Source organism: Ranitomeya variabilis, chromosome 1 (genome assembly GCF_051348905.1).
Source record: "Ranitomeya variabilis isolate aRanVar5 chromosome 1, aRanVar5.hap1, whole genome shotgun sequence".
Lineage (NCBI taxonomy): Eukaryota > Metazoa > Chordata > Amphibia > Anura > Dendrobatidae > Ranitomeya > Ranitomeya variabilis.
The window spans coordinates 185620593-185647690 of record NC_135232.1 but is presented as its reverse complement, the minus strand read 5'-3'; the positions used below and the strand labels follow the sequence as shown (position 1 = coordinate 185647690).

Below are 27098 nucleotides of genomic sequence, written 5' to 3'. Positions count from 1 at the left end.
CCAAGTCTCTTCGCGTCCACGATGGTTAGGTTCACACTGCCCTAGAAGTCTGCGCAGCACCGCCGCAGTATCTCACCTCTATTCCCCATCACAGGGACAGATGTGGCTCATGGGCCGGTTTGCACAGGCCTGCATTGAAGAATTATAGCGTTCTTAGTGCACAGACATCCATGAAGTCATTTCCAAGAACCCCAAACTGACTGTATAGGGGGGTCCCCAGCGTTTGATTGTGTCAAGGTGGAACCACGGTAAGCATTGCAAATGAGGGGTTAAACAGCCAGGCACCTGCTCCAAGGCAGCATGGACGGCTCGTGCAGCACTTTAAGGGTGCACTCAACAGAACATATTTTCGGACTGTGTGACAACTAAATACAAGGACCCAATGTTAGCCTACATGTTAGGTCATATGGACCTATGCGCAGTGTGAGATGAATTGCAGCATGCTATAGCTTGAGTCATTTACGGACCAGACAACAGCACGTAAATAGCTCTGATATGGAGCCAGGCATATCTGCAATTTGTGGAACTGGTTCCATAAGTTCAGAGCATCATGTGAACATGACCCAAATGTAAAGGAAAAAAAAACAAAAAACACTACACTCTGCAATAAGGTGGTGCCTTAATGGCGGTTGTAAAATGGTGCATTGTTTAGCATGAATCCTAAATGACAAAGTATAATCTAATCTGAATTATACATGACCGTTCACCACGCGGACAGAACGCCGGCCATATGGAGGGGCAGCTGATGCAAAGAAAAAGCCGTTCTGCCGTGGGGTAAACTGCACATAGAAGGAAGCCGTCACCACAGTGAATGTGAAGTCTCCATTAAATCTAACATGACAAATCGAATGCAAGAAAAATGGGAGATTATTATGTACCCGTTTACACAGAGAATACAGTTGTACAGCAGAAGCAGCATGCAGCACAGAAGAAAAATGCCAGGGACTGGCCCGAATAATGACAACAGGACATCACAAAAGAAACCCCAGAGTGTCAGCTGTAGAGTCTTTAGCTATTGTCACAATTCTTGATACTTATTATACAACTAGATCAGTGTTTCGCAAACTCCAGTCCTCCCGGACCCCACGGGTCATATTTTCAGGAGTTCCATAGTGTTGCGCAGGTTAGACAATTCCTGATGCCTTGATGATACTTCCACTACTTGCGTAATAATAAGGAAATCCTGAAAACATGACCCGTGGGGTCCGTGAGGACAGGAGTTTGGGAAACATTGAACTAGATGGAGGCCCAATGCTATTGCATCGGGACAGTGGTAATGTCACGATGGGGCTGGCATGCAGCGCTGTTGTTACCTAATGGCATCCTGTGATAATGTAATGACTTTTGCATCAGGGGACTCATGTGCTTGACGCCATACGCTTATATGCATTGTTTTTGTCCCAGTGATGCTGTTGCTCTTCAAGAGTCTCATTTGCCCTTTGTTGTCTTCGACGTTCTGTCTTTGCGGCTTTCCTTTCATTGTCATTGGCGGACTTTTTATGAGGAGCCCATGTTGGTGTTGATATTTGCTTTTTAAAGGGGTTTTCCTACGAACAAACGTTCATTTAAAAAATTGTCTGTGTCTGACCATGTATTGAACATACCACAGCTCCTGGGCAGGGAAGGAAGCAAAAGACAATACTGACATTACACAGGAGATCGCAGAGGATACATTTTGTGAGGTAAAATATTATTTTAAAAACAGTCAGTGAAATATTTTACCTCACAAAATGTTCACAACTGTGTTCCGTCGTGTTCACGACGGTGTTCCGCTGGTGGTACCGCGCAAGAGGCTGCGTGAGTGTGCAAGTGTTGCGACGGTGTTCCGCTGGTGGTACCAGCAGCAGTTTCCATATTGAGACAGCCATCACTTGGGTGTCCCAATATGGCGGACAGTGAACTTGCTCCGCTTGGAATTCTGGGATACGGTGACATCTGGACAGAACAGGAAAATAAAGCATTACAAGGCAATTATATAGAGGTACAGCAAGAACCACCATTAAATGACAGATCGTGCTTTGTGCACTACAAATGCAGGTTATATTCTAAGCCCCACTGGAGCCCCCTACAGATCCAATCTCAAAAAGGGAATGGGGAAAGAAAAAGCCCAGAGTTAGGTGGGCTGTGCACATACGACCACTGATAGCGATGGCAGTGGAACAGGATGCCACGAGGTGGCGAGTAGGGATGAGCCCATACACAGCAGACTCGGCAGGATCAGTCAACATAAAGGGGATGGCCACTACTTGGACAACCCCTTCTCAATACATACATACATATATATATATATCTAATATATAAAGCTGAATGTGTGTATGTATGTACGTATGTGTGTGTATGTCCGGGATTGGCATCTGCACCGTCGCAGCTACAGGCACAAAATTTTGCACAGTCACACGTCTGGACCCCGAGAGCGTCATAGGCTATGTTGTGAGGCGAAATTTTAACCCCGCGCGTTCCAATTCAAACAGTTTTGCTCCTATCTACATAATGGGGAAAAAATGAAAGGAAAAGTGTTGGAGGCAAATTAACAGCTGCCAGATGTGAACAAGGGGGACTTAAAGAATGAGAGCGATGGCGCCAAAGAGTATATACTGTACAGTTGCTAAGGTGGGGCCCCGACATGGGATAATCACCACACCACCACGGGGATATGAACACACACACAAAATGCGCCACACTACCACGTGCTCGAACACATATATCACCCTCAGCGCACATTTTACCACACATACACCAACCTCGCCACATAAAAGTCGAAACACAAAAGTCGCCGCTCAAAAACTCGCCACGCGCAAAACTCTCCACATGCAAAACTCGCCACACGTGCAAAACTCACCTCATGGAAAACTCGCCACACGCAAAACTTGCACACGCGGAAAAATTGCCACATGCACAAAAGTTGCACCACATGCAAAAGTTGCCTCACACAAAACTTGCACATACTCAAAAGGCACCACACATAAAACTCGCCACGCGCAAAACTCGCCATGCGCAAAACTTGCTACACACAACTTGCTACACTAACCTGTCACATGCAACTCGACACACAAAAAGTTGCTACACGCATGTCACCACACAAAACTCATCTCACAAAAGTCGCTACATGCATGTCGCCACACGCAACTCAACACACACAACTTGACACACGAAACTCGCCCTAAAAACACACACAAGTCTGGTATTATCCTTCAAAAATAAAAATCTGATTAATAAGCAGACAAACTACAAGAGCAACAAATGTACCATATAGGAATCCGGCAGCTGTCAGTCACATGACCAGTCTATTATGTGTATGTGTGAGCTAATATATACTGCCAGGGGGTGGGCTTACTGTTGGCTGGGGATTTATCAGGCTGCCAATTTAGCTTACAAATAGTGAGGTAAAAATACTGACCAAATAACGTGTGAACGAGGGCTAATACAGGAGGAGATGACATACAGATATATACTATATACAGGGGAGATGACACAGGTATATACTATTTACAGGGGAGATGACACACAGGTATATACTATATACTGTACAGGAGGAGATGACACACATATACTATATACAGGGGAGATGACACACAGGTATATACTATATACAGGAGAGATGACACAGGTATATACTATATAGAGGAGAGATGACACGTATATACTATATAGAGGAGGAGATGACATACAGGTATATACTATATACAGGAGGAGATGACACACGTATATACTATATACAGGAGGAGATGACACGTATATACTATATACAGGAGCAGATTACCTACAGGTATATACTATATACAGGAGGAGATGACATACAGGTATATGCTATGTATAGGAGGAGATGACATACAGGTATATACTATATACAGGAGGAGATGACACACAGATATATACTATATATAGGTGAGATGACACACAGGTATATACTATATACAGGAGGAGATTACATACAGGTATATACTATATAGAGGAGAGATGACACAGGTATATACTATATAGAGGAGGAGATGACATACAGGTATATACTATATACAGGAGGAGATGACACACGTATATACTATATACAGGAGGAGATGACACGTATATACTATATACAGGAGCAGATTACCTACAGGTATATACTATATACAGGAGGAGATGACACACAGATATATACTATATATAGGTGAGATGACACACAGGTATATACTATATACAGGAGGAGATTACATACAGGTATATACTATATATAGGAGGCGATGACATACAGGTATATACTATATACAGGGGAGATGACACAGCAGGTATATACTATATACAGGAGATGACATACAGGTGTATACTATATATAAGGGAGATGACAAACATGTATATACTGAGGTGAAAATGAGAGGTGTGAGGTGAAAATGAAAAGGTGTGAGTGCAAAATGAGAGGAGTGAGGGAAAATAGTGGAGTGATCGGAAAATGACAGATGTGAGGTCGAAATGACAAGTGTTAGGGGGGAATGAGAGGAGTGAGGGGGAAAATGAGAGGTGTGAGGGAGAAAATGAAAGATGTGATGGGGAAAATGAGAGGCGTGATGGGAAAATGAGAGGCGTGATGGGAAAATGAGAGGCGTGATGGGAAAATAAGAGAAGTGAGGTGCTATAACTAACCACAGATATTTACTATGCCCAGGCAACGCCGGGCTCTTCAGCTAGTATTTATATATATTCAGTTTCATCCAGAAATGAGGGATGATTCTTTTATTTTTCTTCTTACTAGTCACCTGTGTGCAGTCCGTATACAATCCGTTTTTTTACAGCAACGGCTAATAATCATTTGCAAGACCATTTATAGTTTCCCATATTACAAAATCGCAATGCATCTGTAAAAATCAAATTACATATTCTGTCTCTGTATTGCAGGAGATTGTTTTTTTTGTTTTTTTTTTTATGTACCCATAGACCTAAATGGGCGAGACATCCAATTCACGAGAAAAAAAACTGTGCATATGGAGTTGTTGTTTTTTTTAAACGCACGCACGCACACACACACACGCACGCACCAGAGACCTGTCCGTTTATATTTTTTCCCACAGACAACACTCAAACCAAAAATATTGTTGTGAACAGGCTCTATAGAGGAGAAATCTAATGCCATTTGTGAATATCATATCATTGGACATGGTTGTCCTATATTACATCAGTATCTGTGCAGATAGGGTGGGCATGCTGCGAGACCACTGTCCTGTCCTCCCCCTTCCTAGACTCTGACAAGAGGAGCTGCAGTGTAATCTGAGCCCTGGGCGGCTGTGGAGCAGGATGCTCCTGTCCTGTTCTTATGTAAGAAGTGCAACATGCATTACTATATAACATAAGCTTTATCACTCCAGCAACAGCTCACAGCATATGCGAGATGAGCCCCAGAGAGTCAGGCTATGTGCACACGTCAGGATTTCTAGCAGAAATTTTCCTGAAAAAAAACGGACATTTCTGCCAGAAATCCGCATGCCTTTTTTATGCGTTTGACGCGTTTTTTGTGCGTTTTTTTCCAAATGCATAGAATTGCAGGAAAAACGCGGAAAATCCGCAAAGTTAATGAACATGCTGCTTTTTTTTACCGCGATGCATTTTTTCGCGGAAAAAAAACGCACCATGTGCACAAAACATGCAGAATGCATTCTAAATGATAGGATGCATAATGTATGTGTTTTTAATGAGTTTTTATAGCGTTTTTCTCCCGAAAAGACGCGAAAAAACCTGAACGTGTGCACATACCCTCAGAATACACAGGATCAAACATGTATATGCCAGATGAGACCTGTAGACACAGAATATACAGGCTCACACACATATGTCAATGTTTCTTGAACTCCAGTCCTCACGGACCCCACAGGTCATGTTTTCAGGATTTCTTTAGTACTGCACAAGTACTGGAAGTATCATCAAGGCATCAGGAATTGTCTCACCTGCGCAACACTATGGAAATCCTGAAAACATGACCCGTGGGGTCTGTGAGGACTGGAGTTTGGGAAATACTGTGCCAGATCATATACAAGAAGGTTAAGAGACTCCTGAAACATGAAAACTAGTGCAGAGAAACAATCTGGTTATGCTGTGGAGAAACCTCTAGGGGTCTTCAATGAATTAACAATCGATTACCAACCCAAAGGATAGGTCATCAAGATGAGGTCGAGGGGGTCCGTCACCTTTCACCCCCGCTGATCAGCAGAAGTCAGCTAAGATAGTCGCCAGATATAACCAATGGCGAGAGCAGAAGAGCAGCTCTGTACATTACTGCAGTGTGTTTACTTCAACGGGAGATTCCAGTACTCGGCGGCCCTGTACATTGCTTACTCAATGCTGACTGTTTCCACCACCTACATCACGCAGCTGCAGAAGATTTTAGCTAAATCAGTGGAGGTTTCGAGTATCGGATCAACACTGATCTCAGATTGGTGAAAATATAGGTCATCAATTGGTCAGACCACACAGCTTCTGTAAGATGAGGGTATTGTGTTGACCCACTTTGTCCCTTGCCTCTCCGATGCTTGACACTACCATGGGGACAAGTTGAATGACCACCAACCAACAAGTAGAGAGTAGGGACCTCAGGGAGACATAATGGAGCAACAGACAGAAATCCTTCAGGGAAGGAGTCGCATAACTCGTTACTTTGTGTAATATGTCGACTTGGCCTTGTCCAGGCCAGAAACAGTTGTGGGTTAGTAATAGTTATTTTTCCCAACAGTCTGGCGGTGCACACAAGGAGCTATTCCCATAGTCCTTAAAGGGAACCTGTCTGGTCAAAAAAGACCAATTAACTAACAGATGTGAGGGTTAATCGACAGGTTATAGCATTCTAAAACTGTGCCGTTGCTGCACTGAAAGTCCAGATGTCGGGAGAAAATTAAATTATTCCTCCCAGCAGTCTCAGGCTTTCAGTCAGAAGTGCGGCCGCTACAGCTACCCCTTAGAGCATAGTGAATGGCGGCTCTAACCTATCCCTGGCAATGACTGACAGCCGGCTCAACAGTGCATCAGTGCTCAGCCAGCTGTCAGTCAGTGCCGGGAGAGGTTACAGTCACAGCGGCAAGTGGAGCCGCACCGTGAGGAAGGAATAATAAACTTTATTACCTCCCAGCAGCAGGGCTTTCAGTGACCACATGGCTTTAGAACGCTATTAACCCCATATCTGCAGGTTAAGAGTTTTTTTTTTTTTGTTTGGTTGTTTTTTTTACATGAGAGGTTACCTTTAAAATAAGCAGAACCCAGGACACAGGAAGGCTTTAAGATGAGTCTGCATTTATGAGAATATTGGCCTGGCAGAGCAAATGTGATAGCGGAGCAAAAAGTCGACAAAAATGATCCAAAACTCTCTAGGAAGATCCATTCCCTCGAGCAACTGACAGATGGTTCATGCGCACAAATGAGAAAACTTCATTATTAATTTACTGCCCTCTCTGAATACATTACAGATGCTTCTTCATAAGTTTGGAACTTCTAGTAGAATAGACTACAGTTTTTATAGGTGTCTGTCTGAACCTCCAGGCGTGGTAATTGCACTTACCTAATCGAAGCTCACCAAAATTTCCACATCCAATCTTTTTTCCCACTCTAAAATTAGGCCCAACCATCAGTACTCCAGAGTTTGAGGAACCAGTACGTGTGCCATGACCCGACCGTCCACCACTAGGCCGGGCCATCCTCTCATCAGGTTTGTCCTTGTCTTTCTTTTTGCCATCCATATCAAGTTTACGGTACTCCACTTTGAATTCTTTTTTAAAGACAAGCAAACTTAAATGGGGTGTTGTAAAAATGGAAACATAACTAGAGAAGCCCCCCTCTGGATGTTCTTATTCTCTCAGCTGATAATGAGGGCTCAGCAAAGGCGGATTCATCCCATTCGCAAATAGTTTCCACTGGGGACTTCCGCACAGCAAAGGATGTCCTCCGCGTCAATTCGTCAATCCAAATGGCCGGGACCAGATACCTGGAAGAGAAAAAGATTTGGTAATGCAAACGTCAAATAAAGTCATATAAAGACAAACAAGTGATGGGACATAGTAGTTTACCCAGCATAGCCATTAAGAAATGTACAGGGAAATGAAAACATGGCGGAACCTGCAGCGCTTGCCCTGAGTCAGATCTTCAAATACCATCCTTATGCATTCAATTTCTATACATTTGCTTGTTTTTTTGTTTTGTTTTTAAAGAACTTGAAAATTGTATAAACCAAATAAAAAAAAATAAATAAATTAAAAAAAACACGTACGGTAACTACTATTTTTCTCCCATTGATCCACCACCGAACCTTTTGCATTGCTCCCGGACATAGGTCTCAGCAGTCTACAAGCATCACTGCTCAGCAATGAGAGTCACGATGCCAGGAATACAGAATACGACTGTGCCAAGAGGGGTGCCCAACTGGAGAGTCAATGTTGGACTATCTGGGAGAAAAAAAAATAATTGAAAATGAGCAATTTGTGCAGCTACTTTGATGAATCTGGACCTTCGTCTTAAATCCAATTTCGACAGAACACTGGCAAGACGCTTTTAAATGTAAGACTTTTTTTGAATAGTCCGTAGGTGCGCAAAAATGTAAAGACTTGGTGTTTCTATGCCAGATTCGGTCAGCTCCACCAACAGAACACGGCAGACAAGTTAATCACAAATTTACGCCATAAGTATGCTCCAATCTCTTCCTGGAGGATTTATTTCGTTCAGGGGCTTATTCCAGCGCACTTGTCATTTAGACCGGCACACTACCAGCCGTCCTGGTGAATGAGGACATAAGGTTTTTTAGCCTAAGGATGTTGTAGAGAATCGATAATTAGTGTGGCGGGGGAGATGTAAGCCGGGATATTGACTTGGCAATCAATCACAGCATGGCTTTCACTTGTTATAGTACTCAAAAAAATAAAAGCTGTGCAGTCACTGGTTGCATATATTGACTAAATTGTCCCATTTCTATATTACAGCGATGCAGTGCCTGAAAACTCACGTATCTGTTTGGTGTGAGGGCAGGAGTCAGATGTATACATGATATGTGGGGTTTCTTTACGCCCAAGCTGCTGCGTCACAGTTTGTCCCCATTTACCCAATCAATGCCTGGAAGGTGCATCAAAACTTTAGCCAATGCAGCATAACCAGGTTGACAGGTTCCCTTTAACTAGATTAAAAAAAAAAAAAAATCATTCTAGTCATTGTCTGGTTACTAAGCAGTTAAAGTTAATACTGAAAGAGGAAAGAAAAATAGTGAGAACTTTATCAATACCCTCCAGTCATGTAATATAAGACGGCAGGTGAAAGCTGAGCGAATGTGCTGCAGAACCGACATGACCACATTGCTTTCTGTAGAAGACTTCAGTACTGCTAGACCACATTCTAACACACAAACCACAAAGACAACAAAACCTCCAAAACACAGAGTCAGCACAAGTTACATCACTAGTACCAAGATGGTCTGCTGGAATCACACCATTGTTCATCGTCTGCTGACCAGCTCTCGTGTCTTCAGAGATCCTGCCTCTTCTACAGGACAGAGCCAGCTCCATGTTATACATACAACCTACATAAAATACTCCAAACACCACACAAAGCTGATAACTATCAGTAGAAATTCACCTTTTCTGGGCCTTGTCACAGCGCCGTCTGCAGCACTTCCTTACATGCTCAGGCATTCAGCTTTGTGCATACTGGGTCATCCTGAGCGCTCAGGCAGCCAAATTTAGGCATCCATTTCAAGGAAGGCATTTTTTTTTTGCCAAACTCCGTAATTTGTATCAGGTTGGTCAAAAGCAACTAAAATCACAATGATGGATCCCTACTGGGTCTTTCTTCAGCTCACCTAGACACTAGGTCCTAGAGTGACTAATCATTGTGAAGAGCACCTTCTGGCGTTACATTGACGACCAATTAATAGAATTGGTATTGCACAATATTCCTTGCAGTGATGGTTGGAAAGTAAAGTGTCAGCAGCGAGACTGATGGCTCAAGCCCCCCGGGGTCATCTCATTGAAAAAGAAAAGAAAAAAAAAAAAAAAAAAAAAAAAAATTGTTCTTGCTGGAACTTCACTACGGTAAATATGTTAATGCTAATGATGGCTCTAGCAGTTTTTTGTGTAAAAGCATTTTTTTTTTTTTTTTTTTTACACCTCATTTTCGCTGTGCAAGGAGCGGTGTCTTGCAGTTCTAGCAAGGAGAATGGGATAGATAGAAACTCATGCCCGATGTGCTTTAACGCTGCCAGTTTTAATGTCTCTTGTGGGTACGCAAAGTTATATGTGCAGATTTTCCCCATAGCATTGCATTAGATGCGGAAAATGTGCAGGGAAAAAAAAAAAAAAAAACTCATGCAATCCACACAACTGTATCAATAAAGTTGTCAAAGCCAAAAGACTAAAAAGCAAAACATAACGAACACAAAAAATAGAATAAAAAAACAAAAAAAACTCACTCGTAACCAAGTTTAGTTAAAGCCCCACTCCAGCTATTTTTTTTTATTGCAGCGTTGCTACTAATGTAAGTTCCCTGCCCTTAGTATTCTACTTATCAGTCAGTTTACTGTAGGTGGTCACCTGACAGATCGTTCCAGTGTTTGCTGGCCTATCCGGAAGTCACAACTCAACATCCAAGAGCCAGAACGAGGGTCTCAGACCTACACTGAAAGCTGATGATCGTTCCCTCTGACTCCCAGTCAGTGAGAAGATGCTGTCACAAGATGGCAGAGCTGCTCTGGGATGGCAGCAGACAAATCTGTGACTAGGGTTAGGGCACCACTACAGTCCTGAAAGTAAAATAACAAAAGAAAAAAAAAAAAAAAAAAAAAATGCTAGAGTGGTGCTTCACCAAAACTCACCAAATAGTCAGTGTGGGAACGTAGCCGAAGAGCGTCAGACGTTTCTGCTAGGATTAGTTTTTGGTTTGTTTTTTTCCCCATCGGGCAAACAAAGATTGACATGTTTCTATCCAGCTTGACAAACAGTCTTCTTTATTAACTGTACGTAAGTAGAAGGACGTGTTTATAAGCCATGTGTGCATTTTAAACCCGAATAAGTACATGAAGATGGATTCACCTTTCCTTGCTGCATTGCCGCGTCCAGCAGACACATTGTCCGTGCTCCGAACTGCACCTGAAGCCTACACGGGTGAGCTGGATATTCCCATCGTCCATTGTACAATATAGGAGAGGACATTTTGCCTTTCATCATGAAATGTTTCAGCAGGATTAAAGGCCATGTGAAATAATCTAAGAATTTAAAGCACAATTGTCGGGCCTGTACAAACCTCGACTTAAATATCCTTCCCAAACCTGATTTTCAGATCCCTGCAATTAAAATGATTTATGGACTTTAGCCATGCGAGTATGTAAGACCTCTAGAATTCCATTTCAGAGGCAAAGTGAAATAAACAGAATTAATACATTATTAATTGAACGGTACATGGAAGGCAACCCAACTAAAGTACCCGCCAGCCTGTCTGTTTATGCCCATTTATCAGACTGGGCGCTAGAACAACCTAGTGCTGTTAAAGAAAAGTAATGCGGAAATAAAAGGCGTTTTTACAGCACGAGTGAGTACAAGATACTAATCACAGACCAATCAATTGTAATACCATCAGCTTACACACACATATGGTAGGCGCCAACATCCCAGCTACTCAAAACCTAGAATCCAGGGTAAATATATCTTTCCTGGCAACCGAGTATGACTTACTATCATGTACATTTAGCAGTCTGGTACTAAAATCCCAATAGCCTACCATTTCAACAAACTTTAAATACATCAATAGGACTAGTGAACAAACTAATGTATTTAATCAGAAAAAGATGCTTCATTATCCACTTGTAAGGCATTTTTTCTTCTCCCCACTGGACTAATCACTCTCAAACACTGCTATAATTGGTCAAAAACAAGTCAGACTGCCGGTTCACTGAGGTATCAAATTACAGCTGCCTACTGAGGTCTATAGAAATATTCTATTGGGCGAGAGGGACCAACAGCACAGGTTGAAAATCAAAGCCAGAGCTGCTGCTCCCTTGTGTTTTAGCTTACCTCTTTCAATGGACTCTCAGCTACACAGCTCAGTACAACTGTATAATGTCCTCCATGTTGCTGTTTAGGAACATGTGATACACACATAAGCAGGAATCCGTCATGTTTCTGTGTGTACAGTATGTGAAAAATTACAGCACTCCATCCACTAGCTTAGAGACAACTGAAAATTAGAAAGCATACAAGGGGAAACCTGGTGGGAAACATGTCAAATGAGCAGGAATAGTGTTCTTTCTTATGGGCCCCAAGATCTTATTCTGAGCAGTCACCTCAACTATGCTTTAATGCTGAAAACATGACACCAGTGCCAGGCTACACATGACAACCACCAAGTCTGTCTGGACTAGTCAAAGAATATAAAAAGCAACAATCAGAGCAAAAAGGCGCAAAGTTCTCTAAGTGCACCAGACACTGATAGGGTGATATTACCCAGAAAGCAAAATAAGAGCAAGTTCAGAGAAGAGCCAACAGGATGGTGAGCGGACTGCAAACTGACCTACGAGAAGCTGGGAATGTTCAGCCTGCAAAAAAGGCGGCTAAGAGGAGACTTAAAGGGAACCTGTCACCAGGTTTGGCCGATACGAGTTACAGCCACTGCCTTTCAGGGCTTATTTACAGCCCCCCATCTTCTTGTGATGCCGCCCTCCTGCTTGCTTCATGTGGATGACGCGTCCCTGCGTCATCCACACAGGCTCCCCGGCATCGCATTCCTGTGCAGGCGTATTCATGTGTCCTGTTGAGAGCAGAGGAAAGTACTGCAGTGAGCAGGCACCGGGAAAGGTCAGAGGCACCCAGCGCTTGCGCACTGCAGTACTTTGCTCTGCCCTCAACAGGACACAAATACGCCTGCACAGGAATGCGATGCCGGGGAGGCCATGAAGCAAGCAGGAGGACGGCACCGCAAGAAGATGGGAGGTGCAGGACCAGGACCTGCGACACCCATCGGACCAGACCCCCCCCCCCCACAGGTGAGTATAATAAAAGTTATTTTTCTTCTCTTACAGGTCAGATCGGGGGCTTATCTACAGCATTATAGAATGCTGTATATCAGCACTAGAAGGCGGTGGCTGTAACTCGTATCGGCCAAACCTGGTGTCTACAAAAATCTGAAAGGCTGTCACAGTGTAGAGGGATCATCATTCTCATTTGCTCATGGTAACACGAGAAACAATGGAATTAAACTAAAAGGGAGAAGATACAGATTAGATATTAGAAAAACACTTTTTCATAGTGATAGTAATCAATGAGTTGAACAGGCTGCCATGAGAGGTGGTGAGTTCTCCTTCAATAGAAGTCTTCAAACAGAGGCTGGACAGACATCTGTCTGGGATGGTTTACTGAATCCTGCATTGAGCAGGGGGTTGGACACAATGACCCTGGAGGTCCCTTCCAACTCTAACATTCTATGATAAGTTAGCCACGATTAATTGCAGATTTCAGATTGCAAGCAGAAGGTGCAATGAAAAAAATTTGGGTGGTTAGCTAAAGTGGCATCTATTGGTTTGCAGTCTCAACTAAAAACTGTACATTATCAGACATTGGAGGGTTAAAACGAAAAACAAAACAAAAAAAAAAACCCTGTTGGGAAAGATTTTACTCACAATCCTAGCCCAAGATTAGATGAGTTCCCTACACATATAGCAGTGAGAGCTTTGTCAGTAAGGTATATTGTTAATCTGCCTCTGGAAAACAGAGTTCCATCAGAAAACTTTTGCTGAACGCCACCACTAGGGGGAGCTTGTAGCACATAAGCCGCCTCTAAGCAATCATTACTGACCAAAAACTAAATAGAAAATACTAGATATAGATGGGGAGATGTGGTTTGAACAATCACCCAAATATCAAGTTGTGTGGATGACAACCCCAAAATACAACTGACCAATATATTCAGAATATGAGGCCACACATATTTATGGAGTAATGTGCACAATCAATGATGGTGGGCACAATTAGTTTTAGTGGGACAAGACTAAATACTATCTTTACTACTTAGCCTTTAGATAATAAATGATGGCATTGTGCTGCAATGCTTAAGAGCTTAAAAAGAGAATAATCATCATCAATGCCCTACATAAGAGAGGTCAGGCATCACTATGCAAAAAGAGAGAATGTTTCAGCAATGAAGAAATTGATTGGCCATTTGAAAGGCCGCAGAGATCACTGGGAATAAAAAGCGACACTTGATCACAGTCATCGTGCTAAATGGTGTTTGAAACTCAACCTGGACCTACATTGTTTAACCTTTCCAAGAACCCATGAAGGCCACAGCCGGGCGCACGGACCATGACATACTGTACGTCAGGCTGATAGGCAGACAATCATGGTCCATGCTCTTGTCAGCTGCCCTTAGTGCCATTCACCAAAGAGCTCCAACTACACGACTACCTACCACATTCTGTAGGCACAAGGGCACCTTGCTGCAGAAAGGTTACTGCAGACCCCGACCAAGAAGATTTCTGGCGAGGCGCACGCCACTTGTAAGATATGCCAGATTCGTTTAGTGGTGTGCGCCTCTTAATGAAATGCACAACACCAGACTTACTAAATGGGGCATGCCCCCCATCCCACCGCGGCTCCGTCCATTTTGGCAGACCTGTGAGAAGCTGCCATGAAATTGCCAAACGTGCTACATTTTTCTACAACTGAGTGAGCCAAAATTTAGCGGATTTTCAAAGCAATAGCATAATTTTGTTGTCTAACATTGCTTTGTTGAATTGGGGCTATTGATTCACCATCCTGGCTGCTGGGTTAACCCCTTTCATATTTGCATCTAGGATGTAAACTGAAAAGACAAGTTACTACAAATGCAATCTAGTTCTTATAGCAACAGACCCCAATATACGTCTGCTAAGGTCAGCGCTTCTCTACATTCTGAAAGGTCAGGGCACACTTGGGGAAGACAGAATTCCTTGCTCCATTAAGAGACCAAGCACGGCATGGCGGGGGCATCAGCTAGGATTTCAAGTAAAAGGTTATAAGAAGAGAACGGCGTGAGAAAAGCCCAGGGCAATAATGAAAGGTAATGGAAAATGAGCATTTTTATTGTATTTCAGTTCTGAAAGGAAGTCACAATTTCAACGTATTCTTAATCCTCTCATCTGCAAAAAATACCGTATCTTGTCAATCCAGGGCCCTAGGGCACATTTGCACATGGAAAGCCACGCACATACTGCAGAAACAACCCCAAATATGGAAACCATTTTTCAGTTGCAGACATTTCACAACACATTTGTAAGTTCAGCCATCGCCTCACCTAGATATAATCTGCACGCAAGATCACAGCAGACATTGACGCACGATAAGCCACCATTCACGCTGAATGATGCACGCAGTGTTGTGCATGCTGCCTGGACCTCTCCTTACTCCACCGACAGCTCACTAATCAGAACCCAATGTATCTTGATGAACCACATTCCCAGGACTCTTTTTCCCATAATGCACTCCTCCAGGTAAGAGTGATATGAAAGACATAACATTGAGAGATAGCCTTAAAGGGGTGATCATCTACAAATTGTAACACTTATAAATATGTAATGCTGTAAAGTCTCAGGTATGCCAGAGTATGTGGCACACCCGAATGTCAGCCAAGGTACATGTGACATGTGTTCCAGGGACATGATCAGTCCAAGAAGTATGTCACCGTGCCAAGCTAACCACCATGCCAAGCAATGCCATCGGTATGTAAACACTAAATGCATGGAAACCGCTTCATCATGTATTAGCATAAACCTCATTAGTAAGTAATTAGCCAGCGTTTTGCTCAGAGAACAATTAACAAGAGAAAAGAAAAAAGGGAAAAACAAAAACCCACAGGTTATCTACAAGTTATTTTCTTTCATGTAAAATGAATCCATGATTATGTTAAAAAATTGTGGTTGGGGGGGGTCACTAATTAGCTGCAGCGGTCATGTGATGACAGCTAGAGGAGGAAGGAGACATGCAGGACACCATTTTTCTTATTTTAAGACCGTCAGAACTCTGTTTTGCTGAAAACTGGTATTCTCCATGGGATAGCATTTCTAGGGCATCCTTTTACTCTGTTGTGCTGTTTCTGTGTTACTACTTTTGGAAATTTAGGACTCGTAGATGAACAGTTATTAAGGCTAGGTTCTCATTAGCGTTTCTGTGCGCAGCATATCATCTGCATGTGCAAATGCATGACAAAACGCATGCAAATGCATGTTTACGCAGCGGTTTTTTTTATCTGCATGAGCTTACGCATGACGGCAGAAAAAAAAACGCTGCGTGTGCATGCGTTTTTGCCTGCCTTTGCTTATGTGCATGTGTTTGCTCTCTCCAGGAGGGCATGTCCCAATCAGTTCCTGGACATGCGCAATGCGAAGTAATCAAGCGCATCGAAGGCATGTCCTTGCGTACCAATGCGTTCACATAGACAGTAATGCAACATGTTGCGTTTGCCAGACCCTGCCGCACACTGCAAAACGCCGCATGCGAACTGATGCAAACGCATGTCCCTGCATACACCATGTAAAAGATAGGTACGCAAGACGCACGCGGAGCAAACGCTGGGCGCAGATACACAAATGTGAAACCAGCCTAATCTGGATGGGTTCAGCTGTCAATTCATTCACACATTTGCAAGAGCAAGAACATGAGCTCTTCCAGTATTTTGACATATTAAAACTGGGCCATGGTGCCTGGTATTATAAATGGGCCCAAATCCATAGCATGAGAAACCTCCCCAAACCATTATGCTGGTACCTCCATGTTTTACAGTCTTTACAGTGTACTGTGGATTGAATTTAGCATTTATGGGTCGTCTCACAAACGGTCTGCGGCCCCTAGACCCAATGAGAACAATCTTGTCCTCATTTGTCCATAGAATGTTGCGCCACTTCTCTTTAGGCCAATGTGTTCTTTGGCAAACTGGTCAATACATGTTTTTGCAGCAATGGTACTTTACGAGGGCTTCTTGCCTATAGTTTGGCTTCATGTAGGCATCCTCGGATAGTTGCAGGACTGAGTAACTGAAGATCTATTTAGATCTCCCTGGACCTGATCACTGGATGCTTCTTCGCCATGCTTCTGATCTTTTATTTTCCTGCCACGTATTTCGGGCTTTGCTTACCATTTTAAAAGCATTACAAATATTTCCAGCAGAGCAGTCAATTATTTTCTAGCCTTTACAAGCTTTCTGATCCAAAGTTCTTACTCCTTTGGTACAATGTGTGGAACCAAGCAACCAGCAGGTACAACATTTGCTGCCCTCCATTAAATAAGGCCCATAATGGACACCGGTGTCTACACAGAATGAATAACCTTATTAATTGAACTCCGCACTACTATTAATTAGAACACACCCATTTCATTGAGTCAATTACACCCAATTAGCAGCGTGCATGTCATGACAGTGGATTCTGTTGGTTGCCCATTACTCGCCTACACCTAGTCAGTCATTTTTCCTATGTTGTATGATTTTTTTCCCTCTAAAAACAGTAAATAAAACAGTGATGGTAGACTATTATCTTGCACATAATTCACGTAGCACAAAAATCGGAGTTTAAAATTGTTCTAGAGGAACTTGTGTGGCTTCTTATTGTCAGACTCCCCTACAGGCTCTATGGACTAGTACGTTTTAATACTTCCATATCGGGAGTCTGGATAGAGGCCGACAAGGAGCCACAATAATGGACCAAATGTCCAAGCTACAGCTCCTAACAAACCATTCTTCTGACCTATATAGTTCTGCGATATCAGTCCAAACGGCCAGACCTACAGGTGCAAACCCCCCAGTCTTCACCAGGATGCCCTTTCCCAATGCTTTACATTTCATATTGACAACACAGATATTTAACATCACAGAATCATCCGTACCATCATGTCTATCACACAATTGTGCCCTCACCTAGATGGGTTTAGAATATTATAATTTAGTTTAGAATACTGAAATGCAGCACTTCTCCATGGATGCAGACAGATTTCTACTCCTCTTAGAAAGGGACACTACCGACCCCTAAAAGGCATATCACTACCTGTTTAGTGATATATACGGGTTTTGGCCCATGTAATATAAAAACGCAGCAATAGTCGGGCAGGCGGGTCAATGATTTAACTACAGGCAAATAATGACAAAACTAGAGGCAAGATTCCACTCCTACATGTGAAATAAAATACATTTTTGCAGGTAATGAAACCTTTGAGCACCATGATCACATGTGCAGCAACACAAAGCTTCCGTCAGTAGAACACAGCCATTTCGGGACTTTCCACTATATTTGCATATGAAATAAAGGCTTTCTACACACAATATTTAGCTGAAACAAATCCATTTCCCACTGTTCGCATAAATCAGCAATGGCGGTAAAGCATCTGTCACGTCCATGTGCTGCTGAAGAAACCAGCGATCTGGCAGCACTCAGCAAGGAGATCACAGAAACCAGAACAGAAGCGTCAGCTGCTAACATTCTCTGAAACTGAACGGGCACGGTGCCCCATGAGCAGGACTTACTATCAGCCTGCCCTTGGCTTCCAGGATCATACCTCAGCATCATTATTATTTATTTATATAGCACCATTAATTCCATCATAAAACTATACTCTCCAAGCAACTAGTTTAAAGCTTTGAAAAAAGTAGTTACAAGGCCCATGCTCAGATATTGCAGGTTTATTATGATTTTTGCATGTGTTTCTTAAATGGCCACTGGCATTTCAACAAGATTCTCATAAACCAATAGTACAGCCAAATGTAAAACACTGTATAAGTTATCCTAGCTACACTTACTAGACACCTCTTCCACTCCCCCCTGAACAATTGCTGAAAAATAGATCAATTACTGAGGTGTCAGGTTACATCTCCTGTTTCACTCAGTGGCAAAATGGAAGGGGGTGGGGAGCCCTCAGCAGTGACAGACTGATGCTGTAACCTTAAACATGTTATACAGCAGTACAGAGCTTGATTCACAGCTACACAGCTCATTACTGCTGTATGTCGTACATACTGTTCCTGCTTCTGAAGAAGTGCTAAACAGAAAAAAAAATACTGAATTCAGGCACCTATTAGGGTGTGCCATTTACTTAAAACCTTCATTGTATCAACAGAATATTAACAGTGCCAGGCTCACAGGTCTGTTAGGCTGCTTTCACACTAGCGTCGGTACGGGGCCGTCGCGCTGCGTCGGCCCGACGTACCGACGCATACTGTGAAAAAAATACCCGACGTGGGCAGCGGAAGCAGTCTTACGACGCTTCCGCTGCACCATTGTAAGGCCCAGGGAGGAGGGGGGGGGGGGGGTGTATTTTCAGCCGCAGTTGAAAATGGCGGTCACGATGTGCAAAAAAAGTGTCGCAATGCGTCGCTAATAAAAGTCTATGGAGAAAAAACGCATCCTGCGGGCAACTTTGCAGGATGCATTTTTTCTCCACAACGACGCATTGCGACGTGCAGTGCCCGACGCTAGTGTGAAAGTAGCCTAAGAGAGCACCCCCATCCTGTAATAAGCAGCTCGCGGTCAATAGACAATGTATATAGAAAGCTGTATACCAGTAAACTACGCACTACATTGTTGGAATTGGGGTCTCTTTTCCTACATTATGCTGCTCTCCGATAAGGTAGTGAAATCCTGGTGACAAATTCCCTTTAAGCTACAAGTCTGTAGTCACTATGACTGCAGACTTGTCAATCCTCACATCTAATGAACTACGCCCTCTGAGGATTCTTTGCTGTCGGGAGCTAGAGTTCATGTGACCACAAATATTGTATATTAATACTCCCACACATTCCGAATAGATGGTCCGTGTCAGAATGGAGCTGGGAGTACTCATATCACATACCTGCAGTCACATGGCAGCTCGCTCCTGGGGTCGGCACTGGAGAAGCCTCAGAGCGCACAGTGCACGCGATGTGAAGATTCACAAGTCTGCAGTCACAGAGTGGAGACATGGAGCTCAAGACCAGACAACTGCTCTAACAGGTTCTCTCATGTCCAATGGATAGGAGAAGGGTCTGACCACTGGGACCACCAGTGATCCAGAGACCTGGAGTCCGCAGAGATGTATGCTCGGCCTCTGATCCATTCATTCCCATAGGACTGTCGCGAGTACAGTGCCAATAACAATGAAGCAGGCAGAGTCTGGGCAAGCACCTCTGCATAGCTCTAAAAGGTAATGGAGGCAGTTGAAAAGCATTGGGGGACCCGATATGTTTCCTTTAGGTGTTAGTCATAATTTCCTTTACATTTAAACATAAACCTTTATTTTTTGACCCAACGCATTCATTTTCTCTGCACGGTTTTGGTGTATCGCTGCATTTGTGGGTACAGGCTAAAGATCATTATACAGGACGCATGACACGTCTCACACCTCCATTTCCTTTCATAGGGGAGCGAGGTGCTAATAATACAATTCCCTTGTTAACAAGTGTGCACCACAACCACAGACCAAGAAAAAGGGAAAAACAAAAAAAATACTAAACTGCTGACTTAGGTATTAGTATGCAACTAAGGTTCTCCACACAGACCGTAATGCCTGTGTTTATTCATATCCATGTAAATGACATCTCCCAATGTGTTTCACACACCACCGTTCAGAAATATGCCCAGACTTGTAGGAGGAAAAGAAAACGCTGATCTTCAGAGATTCTCACAGAGAATGTTAAAGGAGAAGAATTATGTAGAGCCTAAATGGAGAGCTAATGAGGGTCAGGACGACTTCATGAAGGTCACAAGGAGGAAGAGCCATTCAGGGAACATCAGACTGGCACCAACTGCAAGAATTCAGAACTGCCAAGGGAACCTCAGACCTGGAAATATGGCCGCCTCTATGGCTACAAGCCCGGGAGACCGAGGCCGCGCCACAAGCCACGCACAATCCAAGTTTCCTCAGCATTACATGTCACACTTAGGCTAGGTTCACACTTGTGTTCGGGCCTCCATTACCATGTTGCACTATTTTTTTTTTCTGTTAAAATCACATGCACAGTAACAAAGCAACGGGGAACATCTGGCGCCATTTATGTCGTGGATAGGAGCGGTTCGTTTCAGTCACAAGTTCTGAGCCTTCAACAGAAATGCAGAATAATTCCAACCACCAGTTCAGATGAGCGCGTTCTACATATGTAGTCCGCCAGCACACTGACCAGTGTATCACACAGACCGCGTGGACAGGAAAAAAAACAAAATTCTGTATTATAATATACATGTGAATATATAGCATGCACTAGTCTTCTGAGTTCTCAGATGATCATCTAATTTACAGATTTTCTGTATAGCATTTGATTTTAACAGATCCATTGCCATTATTAACCCAGGAAATCGGAAAATGCATTGGATCACATACATTTCAAACAGTTGATGCATAAAAACAAAAAGCCACACGATTTCTCATACACATCTGATGTCGGCCTTAGGCTATGTTCACATTAGCGTTCGGCGCCGCAGCGTCGCCGCATGCGTCATGCACCCCTATATTTAACATGGGGGGCGCATGGACATGCGTTGCACTTGCGTTTTGTGACGCATGCGTCACTGTGGTGCATGCGTCAGGGCGTAGAGGACGCAGCAAGTTGCAGTTTTTTCTGCACCCAAAACCATGCAAAAATGGACGCATGCATCACAAAACGCTGCGTTGTGCGTTGCGTCGCCGACACTGCGGCGCACAACGCAAATGTGAACGTAGCCTAAGACAGGTGAATGGTTATAGACCCAACTGCAGAAAGATCCTCAGACTCCTCAGACCTCTCCCCCCAACGTTTGCAGCATTTCAGAGTAGACGGCAGCCAGCATTTGATTTATGCTGCCCGTGGATGAGAACACTGCACAGAAGAACACAACTACGGTATATCATGGGCCAGATAAAGCGGAAGAAGATGTCCACTGTCTGGATGTGTCATGAATATCCAACATTGGATTTTTAATCCTATTTTTGGAGAAATTTAAATTGATAAACATTAATGGCATTTGCAGCTTTCACTTTTTTTTTCTTCGCTACGACGGTACGATTCGTGACGTTCTAGCGATATCGTTACGATATCGTTGTGTCTGACACGCAGCAGCGATCAGGGACCCTGCTGAGAATCGTACGTCGTAGCAGATCGTATGGAACTTTCTTTCGTCGCTTGATCACCCGCTGACATCGCTGGATCGTTGTGTGTGACACCGATCCAGCGATGTGTTCGCTTGTAACCAGGGTAAACATCGGGTAACTAAGCGCAGGGCCGCGCTTAGTAACCCGATGTTTACCCTGGTTACCAGCGTAAACTTAAAAAAAAAAAAAACAGTACATACTCACATTCCGGTGTCTGTCCTCCGGCGTCTCAGCTTCTCTGCACTGTGAGCGCCTGCCGGCCGGAAAGCGAGCACAGCGGTGACGTCACCGCTCTGCTTTCCGGCTATGGTGCTTACACAGTGGAGAGAAGCAGAACGCCGGGGGACAGACACCGGAATGTAAGTATGTACTGTTTGTGTTTTTTTTACGTTTACGCTGGTAACCAGGGTAAACATCGGGTTACTAAGCGCGGCCCTGCGCTTAGTAACCCGATGTTTACCCTGGTTACCCGGGGACTTCGGCATCGCTCCAGCGCCGTGATTGCAACGTGTGACCGCAGTCTACGACGCTGGAGCGATAATCATACGACGCTGCGACGTCACGGATCGTGCCGTCGTAGCGATGAAAATGGCACTGTATGACGGTACCCTCATGTCAGAACATAAGTATATTATACTTTAGAACAAAGACACAAAATCATCTTTATCCTAGAGCCCAATCTCACTCAATCCCCACCATCAGGCCATGTCATTGCAATTTTACAACTTTCACACTAGCAGACAAACTGCACAGATTGATGGTATGAGGCAGAGTTCCCACAATGAGTTTTGGGGGAGTTTGTGATGTTGCAGATTTTCTGCACCCAATAAAATAGGCTACTTGTTGTTTTTCAAAAATCTGCAACATCAAAAACTCATTGTGGGAATGTAGCCCAATAAATCAACCAGCATTTGATACGTGGTTAGGTTTTTTTTGTTGTTTGTTTTTTTAATAACAATAAGCTCCCAACCCAATCCCGGCTTCCTCCATACAGTTTCTATTACAGGAGACATGCAGACGCCCACTTACACAAGGGAAGGTTTTAGTGACAAATAACCGATCATATGAACAATCGCTTTGGTGCTTGACGCCCTGTTTAAAAATAAATAAATAAAAATATGGAAAACGTGTTTGTGGGCGCTGCGGAGTCCAGAGTAACAGGGCTGTGGAGCCGGTAAGCTAAACCACCGACTCAGACTCCAAAATTTCCTTGACTTCCGACCCCACAGCACTGGTCACTATTGAGCCTGTACATAAAGTGCAGCACAGATTCAGCTCAACTAAATACAGAGATCAGAAATAGAACAGACATTTATAGGATATTTCATAAATTTCCTGTACTGAATCCAATGCATTATATATTTTAGGAGTCGGAGTCCATTCATTTTATACCGAGTCCACCAAAATGGACACTGACTCCACAGCCCCGCAGAGGAAGCAGGGTAACCGAGAGGTTAGAAAGAGGCTAATGTTATCGACAACACATTTCAGAGTTATTCCAACTCCTTTACCTGATGAAAGAAACTAAGAAAAACTATGAATTCATTCAACCCCCCTAAAGTTCCGTGCCTGGCTGGTTAGGTTCAGCAGGTAAAGCAGCAGCCATGTCCTACCATTTGCCCTATGCAGTGTTGTGCTTGTAATTTGCACAACTTTACCAGGCAAGTGGCTCCTTTTTTCTCCATTTCTCAGTTTTATCCCACCGATTTCACATATGGAGCGACTCCGCTTCTTAAGCTTTCCTTTTTTGTCAAGACTTCCAAAATATAGCAAAGTGGATTTTAAGAATGATGCATAAAAGCCACAGCATTTTCTCAGGCAATTTATGGGAACAGGAAAAAAAAAATGATATAAATAATTTTGTCCCCCTTCCCTTACATGACTTTAGGAAAACCACAGCAAGTGTCAAAATATTGGAACATCCCTGGGAGAGAAAAAGAAAAAAAAAAAAAAAACAACAACAACAACAACAACATTGCAGTTGTACACCAGAACGTGTGAACACAGCCTTAAAAAAAAAAAAAAATAAATAAAAAATTAGGGTTGACCAGCGCGTTTGTAGTGGCAAAACCCTGCTCCAGTCATCTTGTAAATCCCAATAGCTTCCAGCAGTCAATGTCTTGTTAAAGGGAACCTGTCACCCCCCCCCCCCCCCCCAGGAGTTTGAAACTAAAAGAGCCACTTGTGCAGCAGTAATGCTGCATTCTGACAAGGTGGCTCTTTTAGTTATTTGTGCTGTAACTGCAGAAATAATCCGTTTTGTAATTTGTCAGAAATAACTGCTCCTCAGTCAAGGAGGCAAGCCTTTCCCCCCCGCTGCTGCAGACGCCACACAGCCGTCACTCAAGTCTCCTTGGCACCGGGCGCCGCCTCCTCACCGCTGTTTTGAAATGATCCGGCGCCTGCGCTCTATTCTCCTGCCTGGTGCAGGCGCAGTGAGCCGGATCAATTCAAAACAGCGCTGAGGAGGCGGCGCCCGGTGCCAAGAAGACTTGAGTGACGGCTGTGTGGCGTCTGCAGCAGGGGGGAAAGGCCTGCCTCCAGGACTGAAGACAAGGTATTTAGGACAAATTACAAAACGGATTATTTCGGCAGTTACAGCACCCAGAACTAAAAGCCACCTTGTCAGAATGCAGCATTACTGCTGCACAAGGTGGCTCTTTTAGTTAAAAACGCCTGGGGGGGGGGGGGGGGGGTGACAGGTTCCCTTTAAGAAGAGGAAAAAATAAAAAAATTAAAATCATGGAGGCCGCAGCGGTTTAGAGAGGTGGTTTAGCTGCATAGAGGTACCTAAACCAGTCTGTCAGAGCAAACAGTATAGACTCTCTTCATTTTTATTAAACATGTCTGCTGTAGTCTTTCAACCTTCCTTAAAGGGGTTGTGCACTATTAGGACAACCATTTTCTCATTCTGAAAGTAAAAAACACTAATACTCCCATCCCGGCGACATTCCAGCAGTGCCATCACTTACATGAGGTTGTTATGTCACATCAGCCCTCCGCCCAATCAGAAATGCACTTACCGTCCCCCATTTCGGACATTTACGTAATAAACAGGAAGAGCGTTTACCGCAGCTCTCACTTCAGGTTGATTACTTATACATCCAAAGGCAGGGACAGAGACACCAGCGCCGCCTGGGCAGAGGGCTCACGTGATCCAACAACCTTGCGTGATCCATGGGAACTCAAGAGCCAACACCGCTGGAACGGCAGGGAGGATGGGAGGCGAGTGTTCTATTATAAGGCAACAAATATTCAGAATGAGACGGGGATGTCCTAATACTGGACAACCTGTTGTGAATTCTGCTTTTGGGTTCCCTCCAGTGGCAGTAGGTGGTAATGCAGTTGTCCCTGGGTTGCAGTCCTGGTCAGGTGTGTCTGCTGATTGCAGTTCTGACTGGGGTATTTAGGTGTGCAGTATTCATTAGTCCTTGCCAGTTGTCAATTGTTGTTGGGAGGTGTAGGACCTCTGCCTGGTTCCTCCTGCCTTTCTGCCAAATCAGCAAAGATAAGTGTCTGGTTTTTTTTCCCTGTGGCACACATGCTGTGTGCTTCACAATTCAGTGCTATTCTTTGTGTCTTCTTGTCCAGCTTAGATTGTGTCAGTATTCTCTCAGTCTTGTTGGATTCTCTGGAGTGGCAGATATACATTCCATGTCTTTAGTTAGATTGTGGAACTTTTTGTATTATCTGTTGTGGATATTTTTGGAAGGGTTTTAATACTGACCGCCTAGTAATCTGTCCTATCCTTTCCTATTTAGCTAGAGTGGCCTCTTTTGCTAAATCCTGTTTTCTACCTGCGTGTGTCTATTCTTCTCCTACTCACAGTCATTATTCGTGGGGGGCTGCCTATCCTTTGGGGGGTCTGCTCTGAGGCAAGATAGCATTCCTATTTCCATCTATAGGGGTATTTAGTCCTCCGGCTGTGTCGAGGTGTCTAGGGTTTGTTAGGCACACCCCACGGCTACTTCTAGTTGCGGTGTTAGTTCAGGATTTGCGGTCAGTACAGGTTCCACCGACTCCAGAGAAAGTTTCATGCGGCTCCAAGGTCACCAGATCATAACAACAACCCCTCTCAATGTCCGATTTAGTAATTACTTGATTTTCCCAACAATTCTGCAGCATCTTTTCTTAGGATGTGGAGATCTTCAGCAATGTCAGAGATAAAAGTAGGAATAAAATGACAACTAGGTCTTATCATTCCCCCTGTCCATTTGGCTGAATACTGTCAGTTTCGCACGGATCCAGGATACTGTGCCAATCGATTTAACGTCAAGGATCATGTCAATACACTTATCTTACCCTATCTGAACAAAGTTCGTAAACAAAAGGAGTCTAACCTGGTAATGTGAAAATGGTTGTATTAGTGGCATTCATGCCAAGGTACAGTTCATCACATGGTAATATTTGACCATTTCTAAGCTGTAATCACTACCATATTAGAGGCAGGACCTCTGTAATGGGAGCCATGTCAGCATTAGGGATGAGCGGACCAGTGGTAGTCGCTCTCTCGGACTTCCTCCTGGCCTCCCACCCTCCCCCAGCACCTACCTCTGCTTCCAGGACTTTGTATGATTTTTACCTAATTAATTTGCATTTTATTATATGAAATTAAGTATTTGAGTCAATAGAAAAATGCATATTTGGTACAGAAACCTTTGTTTGCAATTACAGAGGCCAGACGTTTCCTGTAGTTCTTGACCAAGTTTGCACACACACTGTAGCAGGGATTTTGGCACACTTCTCCATAGCTTTTAGGATTCGGGGCTGTCGCTGGGCAACATTGAGTTTCGACTCCCTCCAAAGGTCTGTAGACTGGCTAGAACACTCCAGGACCTGGAAATGCTTCTTACGGAGCCACTGCTTAATTGCCCTGGCTGTGTGATTCAGATCATTGTCATGCTGGAGGACCCAGCCATGACCCATCTTTAATACTCTTAGGGTACCGTCACACTAAGCGACGCTGCAGCGATAGCGACAGCGATGCCGATCGCTGCAGCGTCGCTGTGTGGTCGCTGGAGAGCTGTCACACAGACCGCTCTCCAGCGACCAACGATG

General features: G+C 43.8%; 1 protein-coding gene across 6 annotated transcripts in view; it reads right to left on the bottom strand.

Annotated features, from left to right (window-relative positions):
- CSNK1G3 (casein kinase 1 gamma 3) overlaps nucleotides 1-27098 on the bottom strand; it is a 150210-nt gene that overhangs the window by 110132 nt on the left and 12980 nt on the right. For 5 of the 6 annotated variants that reach the window (XM_077291070.1, XM_077291097.1, XM_077291107.1 and 2 more), the window contains one exon: nucleotides 7514-7936. In XM_077291070.1, the coding sequence (XP_077147185.1) occupies nucleotides 7514-7691 (178 nt within the window). In that variant the 5' untranslated portion in view covers nucleotides 7692-7936. Of the gene's footprint in view, nucleotides 1-7513; nucleotides 7937-8947; nucleotides 8970-27098 lie in introns of those variants that run through there. The other variant, XM_077291089.1, reaches the window with a different exon arrangement.